The 25074-nt window shown below is 47.4% G+C and overlaps 1 protein-coding gene and 1 pseudogene across 2 annotated transcripts; one reads left to right on the plus strand and one right to left on the minus strand.

The window, feature by feature from the left end:
* Positions 1 to 10447: 10447 nt before the first annotated feature.
* Positions 10448 to 15462, minus strand: LOC136384012 (ER membrane protein complex subunit 5 pseudogene; annotated as a pseudogene).
* A 9-nt stretch (positions 15463 to 15471) lies between these two features.
* GGCT (gamma-glutamylcyclotransferase) lies at positions 15472 to 24013 on the plus strand. 2 transcript variants are annotated; one of them, XM_066354018.1, is made up of 4 exons: positions 15472 to 15609; positions 19684 to 19829; positions 21455 to 21590; positions 22859 to 24013. In XM_066354018.1, exons 1-4 carry the CDS (start codon positions 15472 to 15474, stop codon positions 23000 to 23002), a joined length of 564 nt encoding a protein of 187 aa, XP_066210115.1. In that variant the 3' UTR covers positions 23003 to 24013. The 2 variants fall into 2 exon arrangements, with proteins under 2 accessions (XP_066210115.1, XP_066210116.1); XM_066354019.1 differs by lacking the exon at positions 21455 to 21590.
* The last annotated feature ends 1061 nt before the right edge of the window (positions 24014 to 25074 follow it).

The raw sequence follows: 25074 nt of genomic DNA on the forward strand, positions 1-25074 counted from the left end.
GTTGTTTCTACCTTTTCGCTACTAAGAGTAACACTGCTATGAACATTCATATACAAGCATTTAAGTCTGAGCACTTGTTTCACTTCATTTGGGAATATATACCTCAGAGTGGAATTGTTGGGTCATAGAAATACAATTTTGCCACCACAACTTCGTGGGACCCCTGAAAAGCAAGTCAAATCGCTCAAATGATTTTGCTGGCTTGAGACATAGTGTTTAACACATCTGAAAAAGATGCGTATAAAATGCACTACCCACAGGAAGCTTAGACAATGAATTACCGAAGCAAGGTTCTTCTGTACAGACAAAACACACCTGTTTGTCCCATGAATAACTCATTTTCAGTGAGTCATCTGAGTTTCAGTTTCTCAGCCGTACGGAGTTTCTGTTGTCTTCTCGGCCAATAAGCGTTTATCAAAGACAATGAGTAGAGATGCCTGTTGGGAGATCCATTATTGGAATGTGCTATATTCGTGTGAAAGCAGAAAATAATGAGGAAGGCAAGAGGTTGACACCAGCACTAGATCAGCTCATTCTGGACAGATTTCCAAACATCCAGAGCTGGTTTGCAGCCAAGGAAGGCACTTCCTTTGAGAGTACATCTCTGAGAAGAGTTGATTTTTTTTTTTGTATTTTTCTGAAGCTGGAAACGGGGAGAGACAGTCAGACAAACTCCCGCATGCACCCGACCAGGATCCACCCGGCACGCCCACCAGGGGCGTAGCTCTGCCCACCAGGGGGCGATGCTCTGCCCATCCTGGGCATCGCTCTGCCGCAACCAGAGCCACTCTAGCGCCTGGGGCAGAGGCCAAGGAGCCATCCCCAGCACCCGGGCCATCTTTGCTCCAATGGAGCCTTGGCTGCGGGAGGGGAAGAGAGAGACAGAGAGGAAGGAGGGGGCGGGGGTGGAGAAGCAAATGGGCGCTTCTCCTATGTGCCCTGGCCGGGAATCGAACCCAGGTTCCCCGCACGCCAGGCCGATGCTCTACCGCTGAGCCAACCGGCCAGGGCCAAGAGTTCATTATTGATTAAATATTGTTGAATACACTAAAAATATAAAATCCAAGCACAGTAATTAAGCAGAGAAGTCAGGCTTAGTTCTCACTTTCCGTGCCTGTTTCCAAATGCTTAAACGAAGCTTCATTCCCAAACCGTTTTTCATATAAGGGCATTAAGAAAACCTTGGCTCTCCTCTACTTATTATGTGTGATACTGAGTTTATGGAGCTTACATTTCTCTCTGGGAAGACAAGAATCAGGTCTATCACTAAAGGAACCATTGGGATTGTCACTTAAGCAAATCTACATTCTAAAGGGAAATGACTTGCTTATTGCTGTTATTGGCAGTAAAAATAAGCAGCAATTCTTTTCTATTTCAATTTCAACTGAATTTAAGGTGTTGCAAATAACACGGACATATGAGCTGAGGAGATGAATATATTAATCACGATGCAGTGGGCCAGACTTTATGATAACGGCAGTAAATCTTGGGATTGGCACATCTCGATCTGATGTCACTACGGTAAATGACATGGAGGTAGCTGATTTAAGATTGGCAGCAGGACCTGGCAGATTATTGTCTTAGAACCTATGTGTGACCTTCCCTAACCCAGACTGGGCTAGTTTTCCGGTTCTTGTACCCACTGACACCTCAAAGGACAGAGGGAAGTCCAGACGGACACCAGAGAGTCTGCAGCGGCAGGCCGCGCAGAACGAGAAGGCGTGCTGGTTTCCACGGGGCCGAGTTAGCCGAGCTGGCCTGCCAATCGGACTGACGTGGCGAGAGGCGGACCTGCTGGGGAATGCGTCCGCCGCGTTCATCTCTTTGGGCAACTTCTTTAGTCGTCACCCTCTTTTTATCCTCCCAACATTAGAGCTCTAGATTCTGACCTAAAATTCTGTAAGATAAGAATTTTTGTTCCAAGTTTGAACAATATATATGTTTGAATAATAAAGGTAATACATAAATACATGATCAAAGTACACAAAATACACAGAGTGCAGAACAAAAGAATGACAGCTTTTAAAAAAACTTACTGTAATTTTTAATTGGTTGATTTTAGAGAGAGAGGGAGAACATATATGTGTGTGTGTGTGTGTGTGTGTGTGTGAGAGAGAGAGAGAGAGAGAGAGACAGAGAGAGAGAGAGAAAGAGAGAGAGAGAGAGAGAGAGAGAGAGAGAAACATCGATTTGTTGTTCCACTTATTTATGTGTTCATTGATTGATTCTTGTATGCGCCCTGACCGGGGATTGAACCCGCAACCTTGGTGTATTGGGACAACACAACACTCTATCCAACTGAGCTACCTGGCTAGGGCCAAAAAATGAAAGCTTTCTGTTTGACTTGCTCCCTTACCCCCACCCTCCAATTCCATTTCCCTTCCACGGATGAGCACTATTAGCAGCTGGGTGTGTATCTGTCTAAAGTATATAGTTGCAGATACAAATAAAGGGACAGAGATATCAAAGAAGACCACACACTAGGCGCTAAATAATAAACTATATTGGAACTACTTTTCAGAGTTCATCTCAAAACAAGAATCCAGATTATCTGTCAGACATCTGGAGAAATGTCTGCCTATTGGAATGTTAATATACTCTCCTCCACAATCAGGTCATTTCTGAATTAGTATATTCTGGAATGCTCCTGTGTCATCTGCCAGACCATAAGCTGGGAGGAGATATACAAATAGATACCACTATGGCAAGTAAAATTTATGCAGAACCCCATATGCTAAAGTATTAGTATCCATTTTTAAATCTTAAATCAGAGCTCAAGGACACGCGCCTGTCAGTAAATCAAGGGAAGTTGGGGGGAAACGTGGAGGAAAAAGGGTCTGGGAGCCGGTGTGAAGTGCAGGGGAGACGCTGATTCTGGTTTGACAGGCCCGCACGTCTCCATTAGTCATCTGTGCTGTGTCAGCACTGGGTGTCTGGAAACGGGAGGTGTGGTCTGGTCCCTGTCTCCGAAGGGTTTACCATCAACTGAAAAATCAGACTGGTTGGACAGAATGGAATCAGCTAATAAAGGCTTGCACAAAAGCTTGAACTAGATAAAGTAACAAACAACAGCCACTAAAGGTACTCTTGCACAAAGGAGTGATATGATAAACACAAGTTAGAAGAACCCGTATTTGCTCCCCTCCACCCCTTCATTTCCATTGATAACTAACGCCCCAGCTGAAGGCTTTCATGTCCTTGACTATGGCAATGACCTTGTATCCAGTATTCAGCCACCTACCCACCTGACTCCCTCCCAGGTCATCCTATTCACTGCCACCAGAACGAGTTTCCAAAGGTCCAGGAGGGCCCCTCTCTGCTCAACAGTTCAAAACGTCTTCCCTTTGACCACCAAATAGTCTGAACTTTTAGTGCAAAATTCAAAGTCCTCCCATAATCTATGCTAACGTCCTTCCTGACTTATGTCCCATTTCCTAATATGAACCCATTGCTCTATTGAAATTGAGCTCCTCACCATTCCCCAAACCTCTGCACCCTTCCCCCATCTCCACGGGAAAGTAGTCAGGATGCTGCTGCCCTGGTCCACGTGTGAGGGGGTGCTGGCCCAGCGATGGAGGGAGAGTGGGGATGGAAGGGAGAGTGGGGATGGAGGGAGAGTGGGGATGGAGGAGAGTGGGGATGGAGGGAGAGTGAGGATGGAGGGAGAGTGGGGATGGAGGGAGAGTGGGGATGGGGATGGAGGAGAGTGGGGATGGGGGAGAGTGGGGATGGAGGGAGAGTGGGGATGGAGGGAGAGTGGGGATGGAGGGAGAGTGGGGATGGGGATGGAGGAGAGTGGGGATGGGGGAGAGTGGGGATGGAGGGAGAGTGGGGATGGGGATGGAGGGAGAGTGGGGATGGAGGGAGAGTGGGGATGGGGGAGAGTGGGGATGGAGGGAGAGTGGGGATGGGGGAGAGTGGGGATGGAGGGAGAGTGGGGATGGGGGAGAGTGGGGATGGAGGGAGAGTGGGGATGGGGGAGAGTGGGGATGGAGGGAGAGTGGGGATGGGGGAGAGTGGGGATGGAGGGAGAGTGGGGATGGGGGAGAGTGGGGATGGAGGGAGAGTGGGGATGGAGGGAGAGTGGGGATGGAGGGAGAGTGGGGATGGGGGAGAGTGGGGATGGAGGGAGAGTGGGGATGGGGGAGAGTGGGGATGGAGGGAGAGTGGGGATGGGGGAGAGTGGGGATGGAGGGAGAGTGGGGATGGGGGAGAGTGGGGATGAGGGAGAGTGAGGATGGAGGGAGAGTGGGGATGGGGATGGAGGAGAGTGGGGATGGGGGAGAGTGGGGATGGAGGGAGAGTGGGGATGGAGGGAGAGTGGGGATGGAGGGAGAGTGGGGATGGAGGGAGAGTGGGGATGGGGGAGAGTGGGGATGGAGGGAGAGTGGGGATGGAGGGAGAGTGGGGATGGAGGAGAGTGGGGATGGGGGAGAGTGGGGATGGAGGAGAGTGGGGATGGAGGGAGAGTGGGGATGGAGGGGAGAGTGGGGATGGAGGGAGAGTGGGGATGGAGGGAGAGTGGGGATGGAGGGAGAGTGGGGATGGAGGGAGAGTGGGGATGGGGATGGAGGAGAGTGGGGATGGAGGGAGAGTGGGGATGGAGGGAGAGTGGGGATGGGGGAGAGTGGGGATGGAGGGAGAGTGGGGATGGAGGGAGAGTGGGGATGGAGAAGAGTGGGGATGGAGGGGAGAGTGGGGATGGAGGGAGAGTGAGGATGGAGGGAGAGTGGGGATGGAGGGAGAGTGGGGATGGAGGGAGAGTGGGGATGGGGATGGAGGAGAGTGGGGATGGAGGGAGAGTGGGGATGGAGGGAGAGTGGGGATGGAGGGAGAGTGGGGATGGGGATGGAGGAGAGTGGGGATGGAGGGAGAGTGGGGATGGAGGGAGAGTGGGGATGGGGATGGAGGGAGAGTGGGGATGGAGGGAGAGTGGGGATGGAGGGAGAGTGGGGATGGAGGGAGAGTGGGGATGGGGATGGAGGAGAGTGGGGATGGGGGAGAGTGGGGATGGAGGGAGAGTGGGGATGGGGATGGAGGGAGAGTGGGGATGGAGGGAGAGTGGGGATGGAGGGAGAGTGGGGATGGAGGAGAGTGGGGATGGAGGGAGAGTGGGGATGGAGGGAGAGTGGGGACGGGGATGGAGGAGAGTGGGGATGGGGGAGAGTGGGGATGGAGGGAGAGTGGGGATGGGGATGGAGGGAGAGTGGGGATGGGGGAGAGTGGGGATGGAGGGAGAGTGGGGATGGAGGGAGAGTGGGGATGGAGGGAGAGTGGGGATGGGGATGGAGGAGAGTGGGGATGGGGAGAGTGGGGATGGAGGGAGAGTGGGGATGGAGGGAGAGTGGGGATGGAGGAGAGTGGGGATGGAGGGAGAGTGGGGATGGAGGGAGAGTGGGGATGGAGGGAGAGTGGGGATGGAGGGAGAGTGGGGATGGAGGGAGAGTGGGGATGGAGGAGAGTGGGGATGGAGGGAGAGTGGGGATGGAGGGAGAGTGGGGATGGAGGGAGAGTGGGGATGGAGGGGAGAGTGGGGATGGAGGAAGAGTGGGGATGGGGATGGGGGAGAGTGGGGATGGAGGGAGAGTGGGGATGGAGGGAGAGTGGGGATGGGGATGGGAGGAGAGTGGGGATGGAGGGAGAGTGGGGATGGAGGGAGAGTGGGGATGGAGGGAGAGTGGGGATGGAGGGAGAGGGGGGATGGAGGAAGAGTGGGGATGGGGATGAGGGAGAGTGGGGATGGAGGGAGAGTGGGGATGGAGGGAGAGTGGGGATGGGGATGGGAGGAGAGTGGGGATGGAGGGAGAGTGGGGATGGAGGGAGAGTGGGGATGGAGGGAGAGGGGGGATGGAGGAGAGGGGGGATGGAGGGAGAGTGGGGATGGAGGGAGAGTGGGGATGGGGATGGAGGAGAGTGGGGATGGGGGAGAGTGGGGATGGGGATGGAGGGAGAGTGGGGATGGAGGGAGAGTGGGGATGGAGGGAGAGTGGGGATGGAGGGAGAGTGGGGATGGAGGAGAGTGGGGATGGAGGGAGAGTGGGGATGGGGATGGAGGAGAGTGGGGATGGGGGAGAGTGGGGATGGAGGGAGAGTGGGGATGGGGATGGAGGGAGAGTGGGGATGGGGGAGAGTGGGGATGGAGGGAGAGTGGGGATGGAGGGAGAGTGGGGATGGAGGGAGAGTGGGGATGGGGATGGAGGAGAGTGGGGATGGGGGAGAGTGGGGATGGAGGGAGAGTGGGGATGGAGGGAGAGTGGGGATGGAGGGAGAGTGGGGATGGAGGAGAGTGGGGATGAGGATGGAGGGAGAGTGGGGATGGGGGAGAGTGGGGATGGAGGGAGAGTGGGGATGGGGATGGAGGAGAGTGGGGATGGAGGGAGAGTGGGGATGGAGGGAGAGGGGATGGAGGGAGAGTGGGGATGGAGGAGAGTGGGGATGGAGGGAGAGTGGGGATGGAGGGAGAGTGGGGATGGAGGGAGAGTGGGGATGGAGGGAGAGTGGGGATGGAGGAGAGTGGGGATGGAGGGAGAGTGGGGATGGAGGGAGAGTGGGGATGGAGGGAGAGTGGGGATGGAGGGGAGAGTGGGGATGGAGGAAGAGTGGGGATGGGGATGGGGGAGAGTGGGGATGGAGGGAGAGTGGGGATGGAGGGAGAGTGGGGATGGGGATGGGAGGAGAGTGGGGATGGAGGGAGAGTGGGGATGGAGGGAGAGTGGGGATGGAGGGAGAGGGGGATGGAGGAGAGGGGGGATGGAGGGAGAGTGGGGATGGAGGGAGAGTGGGGATGGAGGGAGAGTGGGGATGGAGGGAGAGTGGGGATGGAGGGGAGAGTGGGGATGGAGGGAGAGTGGGGATGGAGGGAGAGTGGGGATGGAGGGAGAGTGGGGATGGAGGGAGAGTGGGGATGGAGGGGAGAGTGGGGATGGAGGGGAGAGTGGGGATGGAGGGAGAGTGGGGATGGAGGGAGAGTGGGGATGGAGGGGAGAGTGGGGATGGGAGTGTGGGGACGGAGGGGAGAGTGGGGATGGAGGGGAGAGTGGGGACGGAGGGAGAGTGGGGATGGAGGAGAGTGGGGATGGAGGAGAGTGGGGATGGAGGGGAGAGTGGGGATGGAGGAGAGTGGGGATGGAGGAGAGTGGGGATGGAGGGGAGAGTGAGGATGGAGGGAGAGTGGGGATGGAGGGAGAGTGGGGATGGAGGGAGAGTGGGGATGGAGGGGAGAGTGGGGATGGAGGGAGAGTGGGGATGGAGGGAGAGTGGGGATGGAGGGGAGAGTGGGGATGGAGGGAGAGTGGGGATGGGGATGGAGGGAGAGTGGGGATGGGGATGGAGGGAGAGTGGGGATGGAGAGGAGTGTGGGGACGGAGGGGAGAGTGGGGACAGAGAGGAGCGCGGATACAAATCTCAGCACAGATCACTGACCGGTTGAATGAAGGGTTTGAAGGAGAGGGTGAGTCAAAGGTAACTGTAGTGGTTTGTACGCAACACCTAGAATTCTTATTCCAAATCATTATAGTTGTTGGAGGTTCCTATTTATTTCACACCGCTGTGTAACTTGGGACTGCATATAATTAATAACTTCTCCATACTTTTGGTCACTAATATATATTTATTAAAACACTAGCATCGTAAAATACTTTACTTTGGGAGCCAGACACCCTCAAGACACACTCTGCAGTTGTGGGAGTAAATATTCTGCCTCCCACATAAACTATATGCATTTAGTAAGGATCCTTTGGTTCATTACCAGTGTGGTCTGCAGGAAAGGCTCATGAGAATATCTTGTGAAAACCGAGGGGAGAAACTGAGCTGGGTCTCGGTAACAGCTGGAGCCAGGCACCTGCCCCAGCTCAGGACTCGGATTTATCCATCTCTCTTCTCCTCCTTGGCTGTGGTCTCTGCTCTCTGTCACTCAGATCACCTTCCTGCTCTTCTGACTCCACCCGTGTGAACGTGACTGAGGGCAGGTCAGCTGTGAACGTGACCGAGATCAGCTGAGCTCAGTGTTACAAACTACAGTCCAGGCACCCAGAGCGGCAGCGAACCCACTCAGACTCCACTTCAAATTCTCAGGAAAGAAAACCGAGTTAGCAGGAAAACCAGAGCCCGGCGTTCCCTGACCAGTGCTTCCTTCTCCAGCAGGGAAACGTACTGAGAAGACGGATGACAGCTGCGAAGCTGTTCGGGAAACATGGAGTCGCAGCTCCGCTCCGCTCCCTCCGCAAGGACGCCAGCCCTCGTCCCTCTAGCTTCAGCCCTGCTACCCCGTCCTTTCTAAAAGTGCTAGTTCTCTTCATCTCCATTTCTCACAAGTTTGTTTCTTTATCTAAAAAGTTTTAAAAGGTGCCTGGTTCTATCATTTCCTTGGGCCTCATTTTATGATCTGAGCAGCATATTATGATTTTCCTTTGTGCGTGTATTAAATTGGTGTTTCTCCCGATAATCTAGTCTTGTGTCAAGTTTATTGCTTTGTTAGACCAGCCCTGAGAACTAAAGAGTGTGCGCATGAGTGTGTGTGTGTGTGTGGGGGGGGGGGGGGTGAAGTCTCCCCCTCCCCAACAATAACCAGTTGTATCTAAACCGCCGGGGATTCACCGGGAGGCAGTGTCCAGTACTGGCTCCGGAATCAGACCGCTGGGTTAGGCTCCACTTCAGTCCCTGCGGACCACGCCCCGCACATGTTAGTGAACCTGCAGCCCCTCAGCGTCCTCAACTGTAAAGTGAGAATAAGGCTAGAACTTTATGCATAGGGATATTTTCAGGATTAAATGAGCAACTGTATATGAGTTTGGTCTAGTGCCTGGCATTTAATATGCGCTCAATGGATGTTAACTAATATTCACCAGGCTTTGGGTAAATCTGAGAATAAAAAAAAAACAAAAAAAAACCCCTGCTACCTACCACCCACCGCCCCTTGCTGCCCCAAAGGGGCCAGTACACTGCAATCAACAGAGAAGCTAAATAAAACAAAACGCCGAATCCGAGTAAAAGATTTTCAGTGTTTGAGGGAAACGTCAGTGCTTAACTTCAGAAAACTTTGGCACAGTGGTCTTGAGAAAAATCAATCGTCATAAAATCACACAGTGAGACATATGTTAAAGAGAAAAAAAACACCCTCAAATACCTTAAAAATAATTAAATAATTTTAAGTGTCTAAAAGTAATTTAAGGAGAAGGACACTTTAAATCGTAGCCCTCCAAGGCACTGACCTTGAGGACTCACGGTGCAATAGGGCATGGTCTTGCCAAGAAAAGCAACTTGCTCACTGAAATGACCAAATAAACACTTCAAGTTCTGCCTTGTTTTTGTGTGTGTGTGTGGGGGGGGGGCCTGGGGGGGGGCGGGGGGGGGGGAGGAGGCCCTGGAAAGATAAGAACCTTCCTATTTGCAGATTATATAGTAATAACGTTATTGCTTACTGAGAGCTGGCAATATGCCAAGAACTTTACATATCTAATCTTTTCCCTTTTTTAAACTTTTAAATAATCAAATATGTAGGAAATAGACAGAATAGCCTGACCAAGCAGAGGCGCAGTGGATAAAGTGTCGCACTGGGACACAGAGGACCCGGGTTTGAAACCATGAGGTCGCTGGCTTGAGTGCGGGCGCATCTGCTTTGAGCAAGGTTCACCAGCTTGAGCCCAAGGTCACTGGCTTGAGCAAGGGGTCACTCTCTCTGCTGGAGCCCCCCAGTTAAGGCACATATGAGAGGGCAATCGATAAACAACTCGGTGCCACAATGAAGAATTGATGCTTCTCATCTCTCTCCCTTCCTGCCTGTCTATCCCTCTCTGTCTCTATCACAAAAAAAAGACAGAATAATAAAATGAACATCCATATACACATCACTCAGTTTAACATTTAACATTTTCCATATTTTTATTTTACTGAATTATTTTAAAATGTAGATAGCAAATGTTTTTACCCCTAAATACACCAATATATATATATATATATCTAAAAATTATGTTTTTCTATAAAAGCACAATGTCATTATCATATCCAACTTTTAAAAACTGTCCAATATCATCTAATAGCCTAGTCCAGCAATTTTTAACCGGTGTGCTGTAGGACTTTTTTAAACATGCAGTACCTATTTAGTGAGGGGCACTGACCTCTTTTCCCTTAGATTGTCAAGTAAAAAACTGACAACAGCCAACACAACAACAGCCATCTGGTGTGAATGAATCAAAATTACACCTTTGTTTCTGACAGGTCAGGAAAAATTTATTTTTTGGTGGGCTACAAAATTTGAGTAGTTTATGCTGCCACGCGATGAAAAAGGTTGAAAACTGCTGCTCTAGTCCATACTCAAATTTCTCCAATGGTCCCCCAAATATCTTTCCTGTCTGGTTTATTGAAACCAGATCCAAGGACAAGCCATGACATTTGTTTATTATGCCTCTTTGGTTTCTTTTAATCTAGAACAGTCTACCCTCAGTCCTGCTTATTTTTTTTTTTCTTGAGGGAGACATGATCGTTTATCAGACAGGAAGGTCATTTAAGGAGGAAACAAGTCCAAAACAATGTGGCTAGCTTGGTGTCACCAGCATCAATGCTCACAAGCCACACTATTCAAGGCACCATGGCAACCAGCCGCATACACCAGGAACACGCGGTCATGCCACTGAACAAGGAGCTGCAGTGCTTAGGAAGCAATGGTTAGGGAGATACAGACGTCCTGGCCTCCATTCCCCAGTCTGCACTTTCTGCAGCGGGCCCTTAGCCCATAGCCTCTAGCTGGCCCCTGGTTATTCAGAAGTGAGTCTACCCATATTCTATAGCTTTCAATAGTTCAGACTTCTGAATGTCACTGAAGTTGTAGCTCACACTACACTTTTGGGACTACCTGGGTAGTCACAGACTGTGTCATGGTATTATAAATAAAATTCCACTGAGCACTGTTACGATGCACCCTAATCACCTTCAGTCCTACGGTACACACTTGAAAAAGAGAGAAATTCACTGGGGGAAATGAAAGAAACTTGGGAAGCTCGCCCGGCCCGAGGTACACAAGCTGCTAGCAAAGTGAGACTCATCTGAAAATGACTATGTCACTGATTTGCCAAACTATTTGGCATCATTTTTAGCAGGACTTTCCTGACGAGGCAGGCAAAGATTTCAATATTTATTCTGGAGACTAGCCAAAATGTAAGTAATAGCATATTATGAATGGTTGGTTAAGAGGCAAATCTATTCAGCATAAGATTGACTAAGAAACCTGTTAGGTATCTGACCCTCCGTCATTACACCTACTTCCTCTCACAGCAGCGAGTTCTCACCACGAGGAGTGCTCGCTCCCCATGGAACAAAACAGTACGTGGGGAGCCGGTCATGAAAGGGCGGATATTAGACGAGTCCGTTTATACTGAAGGACCCGCTCGGGGCTAGGAGGCACTGGGGGGAAATGAGGTGACTGCTGAAGGCCACGGGGTTTCGTTTGGGGGTGAAGACAGTGTTCTCAAATCGACTGTGGTCGTGGTTGCACAACTAGTGACTAGACTACAAAACCAATGAATTGTACCTCTTAAATGCATGTACTGTAAGGTATCTGACTTACAGCTTAATAAAGTTGTTACAGAAACATATTAAGAGAGGAGGACAACCCCGAGAGAAAGCAACAAACAGGCTCCTGCAATCCAGCTGTCCCCGAGTCTCCCAGCACCCAGCATCCAACCTGATGTAAGGAGCTGTTTCTCACACACTATTTTGATTTCTTATCACCCCTTGGAGCCCAACTTCACATTTTTAACTCACTTGTAAACTATGTTAGGTTACCAGATTTCTAACTTTGTTCTCTTTAAGAGCAGAGTTAGCGTTCCACAGACAGATGAGGTTGGTACAACAAAACTAAGTAAAACAAGAAAAGCCCAACGACAAAACATTCTCCTGCTTTGGGGCTGGGTGTTACCAGGCAGAACATACGAGCTGGTTTATTTCTAATGGACAAAACGCCATCAAGTGTAAAGCACTGTTGCCTAAAGTTCACTTCCTTTTCAAATCTGCAGTTATTCCCTTTGCACGGATACACTTCAATGCAAGCAATGTTTTCATAACTGTAGAATTCAATAAAAGCAATGTTCTCCACGAAGAAATGCTGCAGATCAAAGTGCTAGCCAAATTTCCCTAAAACTAAAATCACTGTTTCTAAAAAAGTTTTCTGTATCTTCATCCTCAGCAATATACAAAGAAGATGAAAAACTCCAAGCCTGCCACAAGTCAGAAGCCACAAAACAGTATCTTAAATGATGTTAATTTTAAAAAAATTAAAGATAGTAGTTCCAAATATTTAGAACATTTCTGGCCCAATTCTTTTGAAGTTTACCTTTAAGAAGAAGTTTATTTTTACTAATGTCACTAGTGACTACGGCATGCAATAAAGTAACAGACTTTAAATGAATTACCCAGGCCAATAAGAAGTAATCAGTGTTCCTCAATAATTACTATTCTAAATAGGCAGAGAAATAAATCACAAAGGGTCTTTTTGGTCTATCTTCAATTATTCTTAGATTACACAACCAATTATGGAAATTTTTTACAGATAAGCGAAGAGTGCACAAGTAGCTTTACAACAAGTTGAGTTTGTTAAATACATCTGTTACGACAAAGAATTTTGGACACAAAAAAATTGATCACCGCATACAGAGTCCCAGAAAAGGGATGCAACAAGACAGCAGATGTTAGAAGGTACATGGGAGTTGGGCGGGCTGGGAAGTCAGGGATAAACTAAAAACTGGCTGAAGCAGAGCCACTTTTTAGTGGCCATAAGAAAAACTGATTTGTCACCTCTTTAAATCTCCTTGGAGAAGTCCATTTGTTGCTAAGAACTGAAGACCATTTTACTATCATTCATGCTGCAAAATGCAGTGGTCACACTGTTTCCAAAAGGATCCTAAAAACTGTAGTGCCAAAGAAATCTAAGAAAACAATTTCAAAAACATCAACATTTTTTTTTTCAAAGAAATGTACTCAAAACAATGACTTCAACAAAAGATGTGAATTTGTTTTAAATGAAATCAAGAATTCTATGAAAGATCAAAGACTCATTTCACAGGTAATGTATACTGCATCAACAACAGTGTACAAACAAGGGCCACAGACGGTTTTAAAATTAGGTCTGAAAGATCAATATAAATACCAATGGGGCAGGTGTTTTTTACCCCAAACTCCAATAGTCCAGCTCTGTGTCCTGTCCTGTTGTTATGATTTGTAAAAATCTTAACGATGCAGTGATTCAAGTTTTCGTAGCTTCAGTGACGTGTTAGAGGACAATGCATCCTGGTTTGAAGAATCCGTTGTATCCGAAGGCTGGAACAGTACTCTGCCACGGTGATTGAAAACATAAAACGACGGGTGATTCCTTAACGTGTCAAATGTCTTATTTTTTAGCTCTGAAGTGGCATCCATGTCTTTAAACTCCCCTGCAATATGAACTATCCCGTAACAGGTAACCGCAAAGGCCAGCAGTATCTGCAGAACTATATCTACGGGCAGTGATTCATCTTCCTTTTCTGTTAATCGCATGTAAGAACGATGCTGCGCAGCGGAGAAGGCCGCGTGGGCGAGGGCAAAAAGGCCGACGCCCACCAGCCCCTTCCACAGCGAGGGCACCATGATCCCGGCCGAGTGGCAGCCCAACAAAAACGGAGAAGGACTTACTATTATTGTTTATGACACCCACTTAATTTAAGAGACTAAGCTATTTGTTCTGCAGAATGTCCCATCATTTCCTTTAGACTTTTCCTATTGGTGTCATTTTTCTTCAGTCCTGCAGTTCCTGCTTGATTATGTTCAAGTTAAAGACTTCCGGAAACAATACTCAGATGATACTGGTGCTTCCAACATCAATCGCATCAGGAGACATATATGGTCAGGCTGGTCCACGTTTTCTGATGTTAAGATTCATCTAGGTTAAGGTGGGACAGGCCAGATTTTTCCATTGTCATTATGTTTTCCCCCCGATGGCCGGCAAGTAATCCCTGGGGAATGATTGTGTACATGTTAATATTCTGTTCCCAAATGGTTTCATTAATGACCCTGGCGTGAATCAGTTATTAGGGTCTGCAAAATGGTTACTTTCTATCATTCATTTTACATTATCTATGACATATTTTTGTTAGAAGAGCTGGGGCTATTTGATTACCTTGAAATACACCTGCAACTAGAAAGGCAGGAGAAACGTTTACAATATTTCCTTCAATGACCACTTTATTGAGTAAAGAGTTGGTGTAACAGTCACCACCAGCAGAATGGCGAATGGGGGTTTTAAAAAATTTGTGCTTTTTTTTTTTTTTTTTAAAGATTCGGCTTCCTCTTTCCAAGGAATGGCTGTTACATGTTTGATATTTTCGATCAACTGCAGTCATTATTTTTGACGCTCAAATTGTTCTAACTTTGGCATTCCTTCAAGCTCCCATGTCCTTAATCTAACGGGACCTCGTTTTTCTCGGGCTACTTCCCCGACTTCCGGTGACGAGATGTTCCCCGCACTCTTATTCATTCCCGGCCTTGACCTTGGCCTCAGCCTTTTCTCCAAGGCGCCCCGGTATCTTTTAGGGGAGAATGGCAGTGAGAGATCAAAATCTGGGTGCCAAAGCTATGGCTTCTAGGCCCTGAGTTCACTTTAATATTTTCACTTCAAAGTTAATTTTACACTGGGGTGTTTTTTTTTTGCACTTACTACCATCAACAAATTACCCTTTTAAATACTTACACCGACCGGCAGCGTCGGAATCGGAACCAGGCACAGCACGGCACTTCCGTCAGGGGAGGGAGCCCGAGGCATTCAGAGGGGCTTCTCCACGAGGCAAAGGGACCTTAGAAATGATATCGGGGAGCCCATCAGGCGGGGGATGCGGGGGATGCGGGGCCCAGCGCGCCGGGTGAACAGGCCAGTCCCGTCCGGCGCCTCCACCCAGGCCAAAGCGCGAGCTGCCGGAAGAGAAACTGTCGCCTCAGATCTGCCCAGAGCTCCCTAAAGCGCACACACGGCCCCGTACTCACACGCCCCTCTTTCCCCCTCCACCCCCCAGAGTGAGAGAACCTGGCTGGGATCCCCCGGTCACTGAGTCCCCCGTTTGCCGCGACCCCGGAACCGAGCCCAAGCGACCTGACCTACCTTCTCGTGGCGCCCGCCCACACGCCAATCAGCGGCAGCCTTAGCCATGGGGGCGGGACAAAAGAGGAGCGTATCCAATGAGAAATCAGACCCCGGATCGCCTCAGGACAGACATTTACAAGTGGAAAGTGGAGAGGAGGAGGTGGGGCTAGCCAATCAGGAGGGGCGACTCTCATTGGACAGCCAATCAGAAGAGCGCACTTGCACTCGGCTCACCCGGCCCGCGCTTCCAGCCTTTAACTCCAGAGGTGGCAGCGCTGCGGCCAATTAGCCGGGGTCATCGGCCAGTGCGCTGCGCTTCTCGCCTTCTCTAATCCCTGCTGCCGACGCCGGGGCCGCGCAGGGGCCGGGACATGGCGAACTCGGGCTGTAAGGTCCTGCAGAGCAACGAGGAGAGTTTTCTGTACTTTGCCTACGGCAGCAACCTGCTGACCGCGCGGATCCACCTCCGAAACCCCTCGGCCGTGTTCTGCTGCGTGGCCTGCCTGCAGGTCAGTGCTCCCCGCCCGGCCCCTGCCACGTTGTGCCCACTCAACAGACGAGGGGACCAGGATTCCGAGTAGTCGAAACGGGGCCAGGAACGCAGCTTCGCGATCTGGTCCCTGCCCTCCTGGGCAAGCCCACCTCGCTCTCGCGGCCCTAAGCTTGCCCCCTGCCGAGCGCTGTCACCCTTCCACGGTGCGGCCCCCAGGCTGCCCTGACTCCCCCCGTAACGTTCCCACCGGCCCAGACTGGCCGCCTTTCTTGTCCACTAACTTAGGGGCATCATCGCAGAATCCATTCATTTGACACCACTGAAAAGCTTTCTCCGCTCAAGTCGGGAAATAAGTTGCTTTCTATTCTGCACATACCTTTGCTACTGGACTTGTCACCTGGTATTGTACAAACCCATTTACCTGTCTTTCGCTCCCTGCCCCCCACCCCTCCCCCGGCCAGCCCTAGAGGTCCTGAAAGCTGGAACCGTGGCTTCTTCTTAGTAAGCGCTGTGCTCAGTAACTTCAGTTCAGCCCATCCGTTCATTTAGAACATATTCTAACAGCACTTACCTGGAGACACAAAGATGATTTTAGTGAAGCTTGCTGCTTTGAGAGCCTCCAGGCTGTAGGGGAAACACGCAATGTTATACAAACCCTTCCCACTTGTTGAACTAGACAAACATAGTCTGCTGTCATCATCAGGGTTCCTAGTTGGAAGCAACAGAAAGTGGCTGATTTAAGCAGAAAAAGAATGTGTTGAAAAACTGTTGAAGCCCTTATAGAATGACCAGGAAGTTAGGATCACAAAGCTGCAAAACTGCCGGCATAAAGGGAGGCGTGGCAACCCTAATGCAGCCAGTGTCACTGACAGCAGCAACCCGGGAGGCCACTGCTGCTCCCCTGCTGAACTCGGTAAACGTGTACACTGTCTCCTGCATGGCCAGCACAACCTACTGGGACCCTGCCTGCCACTGTCACTACACTCCTGCAGTTCCAGAGACCCAGGTGTGGCTGCCACCACCAGGGCGGAGTTTCTGTCGTCCTTGGGCACAATTCAAAGCCCCGGGGGTGTCCAGATTGGCCACGTGCCCATGCCCTACTACTGGCAAAGCTAGGAATACCTTCTGGGGTTCAGAGTTTCAAAACTGGGGATTGGGCTCTCACACTCTCTACCCCCACTCCAGACACATAAGGTAGGGGATTCCCCAAATGTGGGAAAGAAGTTCAGATATGTCTAGTTAGAACGAGGGGAAGAGCTATCAAGCAAATAATTATTCAGTTACATGTGCGGTTAGTCATAAAAAAGACACATGGACCTTTCTCTCAATTTTGCTCTGAACCTAAAACTGCTTTAAAAAAGTGAAGTCTTTTTTTTTTTAAAGGAAACATATAAATTGCTTGAGAGTGTATGACGTGGAACCCTGACCTACCTAGGATGCTCAGTAAAGCTCTTCCTGAAAATGTGATTTTTAAGCCAAGACCTGAGTGTCTGGGGGAGGGAAGAAGCAAACAAATCAGGAGGTTCTGCGTGTGCAAAAGACCTCAGGAGAGAAGGTGGATCGACCAGCTGGGGTGGCTGGAGCTGAGTGTGGGAGGGGCGTTAACAGGAGAGCTGTTCCAGGTAGGGAAGGGCCACGTGTGACAGGACCACAGATCAAAGAAGACGCTGGTCTTTATCTTGAGAGCATGAGAAGACCCATTGCAGAACTTAAGCAAAAGAAAGCTCAGATATACATCTTTCAAAGCTCATCTGGTTGCCGTGGAGAATGGACGGGAAGGCAGGGACAACAGTGGACGTGGGAGCCCGGTTAGAAAGCTTTTGTATGTGCAGTCCATACTAAAGATTATAGCACCCTGAGCATTAGCAGTGGAGGGCAGGTGGGTTTGGGAGATATTTAGGAGGTAACAGTGTCAGCTTCTTTTTTTTTTTTTTTTTTTTTTTATTCATTTTTTAGAGAGGAGAGAGACAGAGGGAGGAGCTGGAAGCATCAACTCCCATATGAGCCTTGACCAGGCAAGCCCAGGGTTTCGAACCGGCGACCTCAGCATTTCCAGGTTGACGCTTTATCCACTGCGCCACCACAGGTCAGGCAATGTCAGTTTCTTGGTGGCTGATTGTGAAGGGAGGAGGAGATAATAGGGATGACAGAGACAGAGAGAGGGACAGACAGGGACAGACAGGAAGGGAGAGAGACGAGAAGCATCAATTCATCGTTGCAGCCCCTTAGTTGTCCATTGATTGCTTTCTCACATGTGCCTTGACCCGGGGGGCTATAGCAGACCGAATGACCCCTTGCTCAGGCCAGAGACCTTGGGCTTCAAGCCAGCGACCTTTGGGCTCAAGCCAGCAACCATGGGGTCATGTCTATGATTCCACACTCAAGCCAGCGACCCTGTGTCAAGCTGGTGAGCCCACACTCAAGCCAGCGACCATGGGGTCATGTCTATGATCCCACACTCAAGCCAGCGACCCTGTGTCAAGCTGGTGAGCCCACACTCAAGCCAGCGACCATGGGGTCATGTCTATGATCCCACACTCAAGCCAGCGACCCTGTGTCAAGCTGGTGAGCCCACACTCAAGCCAGCGACCATGGGGTCATGTCTATGATCCCACACTCAAGCCAGTGACCCTGTGTCAAGCTGGTGAGCCCACACTCAAGCCAGATGAGCCTGTGCTTCAGCCAGCGACCTTGGAGTTTTGAACCTGGGTCCTCTACACCCCAGTTCCACACTCTATCCACTGCGCCACTGCCTGGTCAGGCTGTGTGACAAGGTTTTTAAGAAAATAAAAGTGACAGGGATGTTATAAACCTTAGACTTAATTATCTAGTCCAACGTTTTATATTTTATTATTAAGGAAACTAACTTCTTGAAAGATGGAAAGAATTCTTCCTAGACCAAACTGCCAAGTCAGGGTTTTTAATCTTCCCCAGAACTGTGCCCTCTCTGTGAGGGAAGAAGCTAAACTGGAAGCCTGGCTCCATTATTTACTATTCGTGAGACTTTAGGCAGGTTGCATAATCTTTGGAAGCCACAGTTTTTCTTGCTGTGAAATGGGTATAATAAGGTTTTTAGGTAGGATAAAAATGAGAGTCTATATAAAGCTCATAGCACAGTGTATAGAACCAGTAATTTTTCAGTATGTGTTGACTGCTTTTATGATTATTATAGACATTTATGAATATTAGATTAGTGTTCATAAATATACAAATCACCCCCAAATGCCAGCTCCCTTAGTGCAAACATAGTGATCAATATATATGCTAGTAGGATGCTCTTTACATAAATAAAAGTACAGAGAATGTTATGACCCCTATGTAGCTTCCACCCAGTTTCAATAATTATATACACTACCATTGCCTCTACGTTAAAATCTATGTGTAAGTAGACTGGGAAGTAATTTTCAAAAGTGAAAATAGTGTGTTAAGGCATTGGGATTATGGGATACTTCTTCCCCCTTAAACCTTTCATTTATGGTAAGATACATATTACATATTCAGTATACATTTTATTTGGAAGGAAAAATATGAACAATACAGTCCTTGAAATCTGGGGTTTTGTTTATCTTTGTATTTTTTTTTTTTTTCTGAAGCTGGAAATGGGGAGAGACAGTCAGACAGACTCCTGCATGCGCCCAACCAGGATCCACCGGGCATGCCCACCAGGGGTGACGCTCTGCCCACCAGGGGGCAATGCTCTGCCCCTCCGGGGCGTCGCTCTGCCCCGACCAGAACCACTCTAGCGCCTGGGGCAGAGGCCAAGGAGCCATCCCCAGAGCCCAGGCCATCTTTGCTCCAATGGAGCCTTGGCTGCGGGAGGGGAAGAGAGAGACAGAGAGGAAGAGGGGGAGGGTGGAGAAGCAAATGGGCGCTTCTTCTATGTGCCCTGGCTGGGAATTGAACCCGGGTCCCCCCACACGCCAGGCCGACTCTCTACCACTGAGCCAATCGGCCAGGGCCTATCTTTGTATTTTTCACAGAGAAAGAACTCAGGTTTATGTTGTAATGAAGTTCAAGGTAAATTTCTTTTTTGAGTGGTAAATTTTGGTTCAAGGAGATACTGATCATATCACTTTGGTTTTCTTTGTAGGATTTTAAGCTTGACTTCGGCAATTCCCAAGGAAAAACAAGTAAAACTTGGCACGGAGGTATAGCCACCGTTTTTCAGAGTCCTGGCGATGAAGTGTGGGGAGTGGTGTGGAAAATGAACAAAAGCAATTTAAGTTCCCTGGATAAGTAGGTGGCTTCTAATTATGAGTTAAATAGTTACAAATTCCGAAAATGGATCGTATGCCAAGGATGTGTATATCTGTGTGTGTGTGTGTGTGTGTGTCTGTGTGTGTGTGTGATTTTCAAACCAATATACTAGACATATTCTTTACATTTATAATTAACATAAAAGATACAATGTGCATTTTCTGAAAAGAAAAGCCTAGAAAACTGGTTCACACTTTTCAATTGAGCTTTGGGGGTGACATATAATTTCATGTCCATATAAGAGATGGAAGTCCTTATTTTCATTCTATTTGTCTTATAACAATCTTTGTAGCCTCATATGGTGAAAAGACATGAAGGTTTTTGTCATTGCTACATATGTTTATTAATTTTGAAAGCAATTGTTCAGTTTTATATTAGAGCCAGTTTTAAAAAACTAGTTCTTTTTAAATTGATTTTCAGAGGGAGAGAGACAGAGAGGAAGGAGGGAGAGAGAGAAAAACCTCAGTTTGTTGTTCCACTTACTTATTCATTCATTGGTTGATTCTTGTATGTGCCCTGACCAGGGATTGAACTCTCAGTCTTAGTGTATCTGGGCAATGCCCTAACCATCTGAGCTACCCAGCCAGAGCCTATAAACTAATTTTTTTTCTGCAACAGAGAGAAAGAGAGACAGACAGACAGACAGATAGGCAGGAAGGGAGAGAGATGAGAAGCATCAATTCTTCATTGAGGCTCCTTAGTTGTTCATTGATTGCTTTCTTATATGTGCTTTGACCCAGGTGGGGGCTCCAGCAGAATGAGTGACCCCTTGCTCAAGCCAGAGACCTTGGGCTCAAGCTGGCAACCTCAGGGTTTCGAACCTGGGTCCTCTGAGTCTTAGTCCGACGCTCTATCCATTGCACCACCACCTGGTCAGGCTAAGAACTATTCTTTATGGTGGCAGTTAAATCAGAAAAAAGTAATAACTCGTAAAAACTTTAACAATGTATTAGGAATGTTTTGATACTTTTTTAAAAAATATATTTTTATTGATTGATTTTAGAGAGAGGAAAGAGAGAGAGAGAGGTAGAAGAGTGAGAAGCAGTTGCTTCTCGTACATGCCTTGACCAGGCAAGCCCAGGGTTTCAAACCAGCGACCTCAGCATTCCAGGTTGATACTTTATCCACTGTGCCACCACAGGCCAGGTCATTTTGATACTTTTTATCACTAGAATTCCCATGAGTTGTGTGGCAGAGCATTCAATACAAACAGAGTTAGCAGAAAAGAGAAGAACAGATTGTCTGCCATGCTTGGCACTTACCTCACTCAAGAATGAGAACGAGCATCCTCTCTCCTGCCCTCTGGCTGGTTATTCCCTGTGTCAGACCACAGAGCCCATTTTCCGTAGCCTGGAGAGCAGTGTTTGGGGGGATAAAGATTAAAATGCCTACCCTGAAGCATGGTTTTACATAGGATAAATATAGAGATCTGTTAGAAGTATAGCAAGTAATAGTAAGTCTCAGGTTTCTAATTCAAATGCAAAGTCTGCTCTTGATGTGGTAGTATTATACTATGTTCTATATCCTCAAATACATCCAAATATACTTCAATTCTTAACTTGGCAAAGTCAAGTCTGGTTATAATTTGGCTCTTCTGGTTTCAGGCAAGAAGGGGTTAATAGTGGAACATATGCCCCAATTAATGTTAAAGTTTACACTCAAGAAGGAAAAGAAATAACCTGTCGAACTTATGAGATGAAAAATTACCAGAGCGCCCCCCCTTCACCGCAGTACAAAAAGGTAAACTACTTACACAGATTTTTGGTGATTTCCTCTTAATTTTCACTGAGCTAAACAAAAGAGTATATTTTTTAAAAGCTTTGTGTGTTTTAAATTCTACATGAACAATTCATTTAAATAAAAAAATTTAAATACAAAAATTATAGTTATGTAGCTGAGATGCAATGTTCAGATTTATTTGTAATGATACAACTTTGTTCCTAAAACATTTGTTTCAAAAATTTTAGAAACATAGATGAGTCATAATTCTAGACAATGTATTTTCTTTCTACACACAGGCTCTTTGTAACTGTTTTTTTTTTTTTTCCTCCACAAAATATGAACACCGAGATTAATTTGAATGGGGAAAATATATTTCTTCCTGCTGAAATGTTTTCTAACCCTAGATAGAAAGCAAAAGAAAAAGTTACACTGGCCTTCAGAGAACGCACAGGGAAAAAAAATGTGGGACAGAGACCCCAACACCCCTTTTCAGAAACCCAAACTTAGGTACTGTTAGCAGGCCCGGCAGGACACGCACTGGAGTGGGTTACCCAGCTCTTGGGCCTGCTCTGGGATTTCTAGTATGGAACCGAGAAGGTCAGCCTGGTTTGGGTAGGGAAGTACCACTGAACACAGCTGCCTTTATTTCCTCATGTCTAATTCAGCGGGCGACTGGAGTCTGGGGTTCCACTCAATCTGCTCCCTGGAAACCTGAAGTATTTTTGAAAAACGATATATTTTTTTTCCTTAAAAGATCATGCAAAGTCTACACAAGAAGTTTTTGTCTTATTAATATAAAAGTATTTAAATTTTTATTTTATTCATTTTAGAGAGGAGAGAGAGAGGGAGAGAGAGAGAGAAGAGAGAAGAGAGAGACGGGGGGGGGGGAGGAGCAGGAAGCATCAACTCCCATATGTGCCTTGACCAGGCAAGCCCAGGGTTTCGAACCGGTGACCTCAGCATTTCCAGGTCGACGCTTTATCCACTGCGCCACCACAGGTCAGGCCTAATATAAAAGTATTTTAAATCCTACTGTTGAGTCAAATTGATATTCCATGAGGATCTACCCACGGGGCTTTGAACACTGCCTGCCCATTTAAACTCACTGGGAAAGGAATGACCGTAGCTGGATCTCCGTTTTGTTCTATGATTGTTCATTCTAGAGTTATTCTAAAATTATCTGAAAGCTAGTGTTTCATACTTTGATACTGCAAGTAAAGCTGTGCTACACTAAGATAAACGACGTTCCTAACAGAGGTGTTTTTGTTGGTTTTAACCCTGTCTAGGTCATTTGCATGGGGGCAAAAGAGAATGGTTTGCCACAGGAGTATCAGAAGAAGTTAAATGAGATAGAACCGAATGACTACAAAGGAAAGGTCTCAGAAGAAATCGAAGACATTATCAGGAGAGGAGAAACAAAAACTCATTAGAACGTAATAGACTATACCTATGGATATTTTCTCTATGTGCTTATTTAATGTAGTTTTAACACTGAGAACAGGGATCTGAGCTCTCTCTACGTTTAATACATTTTCAACAGTCCTCTGAAGGGATATCTCATGTGATGGATTCCTTGTTTTCAGACTATAAAAAGAAACTGCGTTAGGAGTTAGGCAGTTGCAAAGGGGACCAGGAGCACTGGAATGCATGATAAATGGATGCGGGTACTTCTTCGGTGAGCACTGTTCTGCAACGTTATTTTCTTGAGTTGATCTGAAGTGTATTCTTGCTCTGCGACAAAGGACGGATTTGCAACTTAATGGTAGTCGTGACTTGCTCTGCTCTGGGCTTTTTTTGTTTGTTTGTTTTTTAAATCAGCTTAATAAGAGCAAGCAAACTGCAGAGACAGTTGATAATAACAATGTTTTAAATTTAAAAGCTGGCATACTCTTCTTCGAGGAATAAATGTATTTGTGATTTAACCTGTATGCCCAACTCATGTGCTCGGTCTTATTTTGTTAGATTCAGACCATCACACCTAGTGGGTCTGGTCCTGGCCATGTGCAGTCCCTGCTGTTAGCGGTTACTGCACAGGCTCTGCAACCCAACACCCCTGGACCCATCGTCAGTGCCACCACCTTCTGGCTGGGAGACGTTTGTTGGTTATTTGTGCCTCGGTTTCCTCACTTGTAGAGTAAGGACACCAAAAGCACCTATGTCTCAGGGGTGTTTTGAGGAGTAAATATATGTAACGAGCTTAGAATAGAACCTGGCATATCAGTATTAGTAATCATTATTGTTCTTATTCAAGAATGAAGTTTGTACAGGGCCACCCTTGGAATGTGATTTTAAAGTAGAAGAGTCAAGATTAGGAGGGAAACAATGTTTTCTGGAAGTTACAACTTGATGCTTGGCTTAGAAAGAAATGGCCACCTTCTTAAATTTATTAACTGAATAAACAGAGAAGAGTCATGAATAAAACAGCACTGGTTATCAAAAACTCTTCTGTCTCTGTGGAACGCAGCGAGTCGTTACTGAAATGAGAGTGAGCTAGCTGCAGGAGCATAAAGATTTGGTTGGTTCTCTTGGGAAAAATGACCTAAGGACTTTGTAGCTACAGCTGCGATTCTGCAGTGACGCTGAGCCATAGCCTACAATGTCTTACAGCTGTTACCTCACTATGTTCAAGTCCTTCCTCCAGGATTCTCGTTTCCTCCAATTCTGAACTCCTTCAAAGAAGACCAAGTGTGTCAGTGACCTGGAGCCCATTTATGGCCGTAACAGTGAACAGGCTCAGTTTTGTTGTAGATACTAAAAGTTGAATATTATTCTAACAATGTATCCTACCTAAAATGACAACCTTCATTAAAGAATTAAAAACCCTAGCAATAAAACCTTCATGTCTGGCTTAAAAAAAAAAATCTTGTTATCATGAGGCATATTTTTCCAGTCATCTTCAAGGTGATGCTATCAAGTGGCATATGTAAGGGACTTCTGTTTCTACCAGTGGTCTTGGCCCTCTAACCACAATACAAACCAGCTCCTGGATAAACCAGAAGGATCATAGTTTTTGAAAAGCATTTCTGGGCTTCAAAAGTCTTCATCATCCCAAAAGGAAAACCCATCTCCATTAAGCAGTTACTCCCTTCCCCCCCCCCACCCCCGGTTCCCTGGCAACCACCAATCCGCTTTCTGATGATGGATTTACCTATTCTGGTTATTTCACATAAAAAGAACCATATAATATGTGATCTTTCATGTCTGGCTTCTTTTAGCATAATGTCATTGAGGTTCACCAACATTTAGCATAAGCACTTCATTTTTTTTCATGGTTGTATCATATTCTACTGTATGAGTATACCACAATATGCTTATCCATCCAACCGTTGATCACTCATACATTTGCTGATGGGAATGTGACATGGTACAGCTACCCTAATACCCAGAAGTAGAACTCCTGGGTATTTATTCTAGAGAAATAAACACTCATATTTACATATAAACCTGTACATGAATGTCTGTAGCAGCTTTATTTGTAATAGCCAAAAACTGGAAATAATCC

The sequence above is a fragment of the Saccopteryx leptura genome, chromosome 12, assembly GCF_036850995.1.
Source record: "Saccopteryx leptura isolate mSacLep1 chromosome 12, mSacLep1_pri_phased_curated, whole genome shotgun sequence".
NCBI lineage: Eukaryota > Metazoa > Chordata > Mammalia > Chiroptera > Emballonuridae > Saccopteryx > Saccopteryx leptura.

Bases quoted from the DNA above. Each gene is read 5' to 3' on its own strand.
- GGCT (XM_066354018.1), top strand. From the start codon at position 15,472: ATGGCGAACTCGGGCTGTAAGGTCCTGCAGAGCAACGAGGAGAGTTTT. The intron at 15,610-19,683 runs GTCAGTGCTCCC...TTTTCTTTGTAG, and splicing joins GCTGCGTGGCCTGCCTGCAG to GATTTTAAGCTTGACTTCGG. The intron at 21,591-22,858 runs GTAAACTACTTA...AACCCTGTCTAG, and splicing joins CTTCACCGCAGTACAAAAAG to GTCATTTGCATGGGGGCAAA.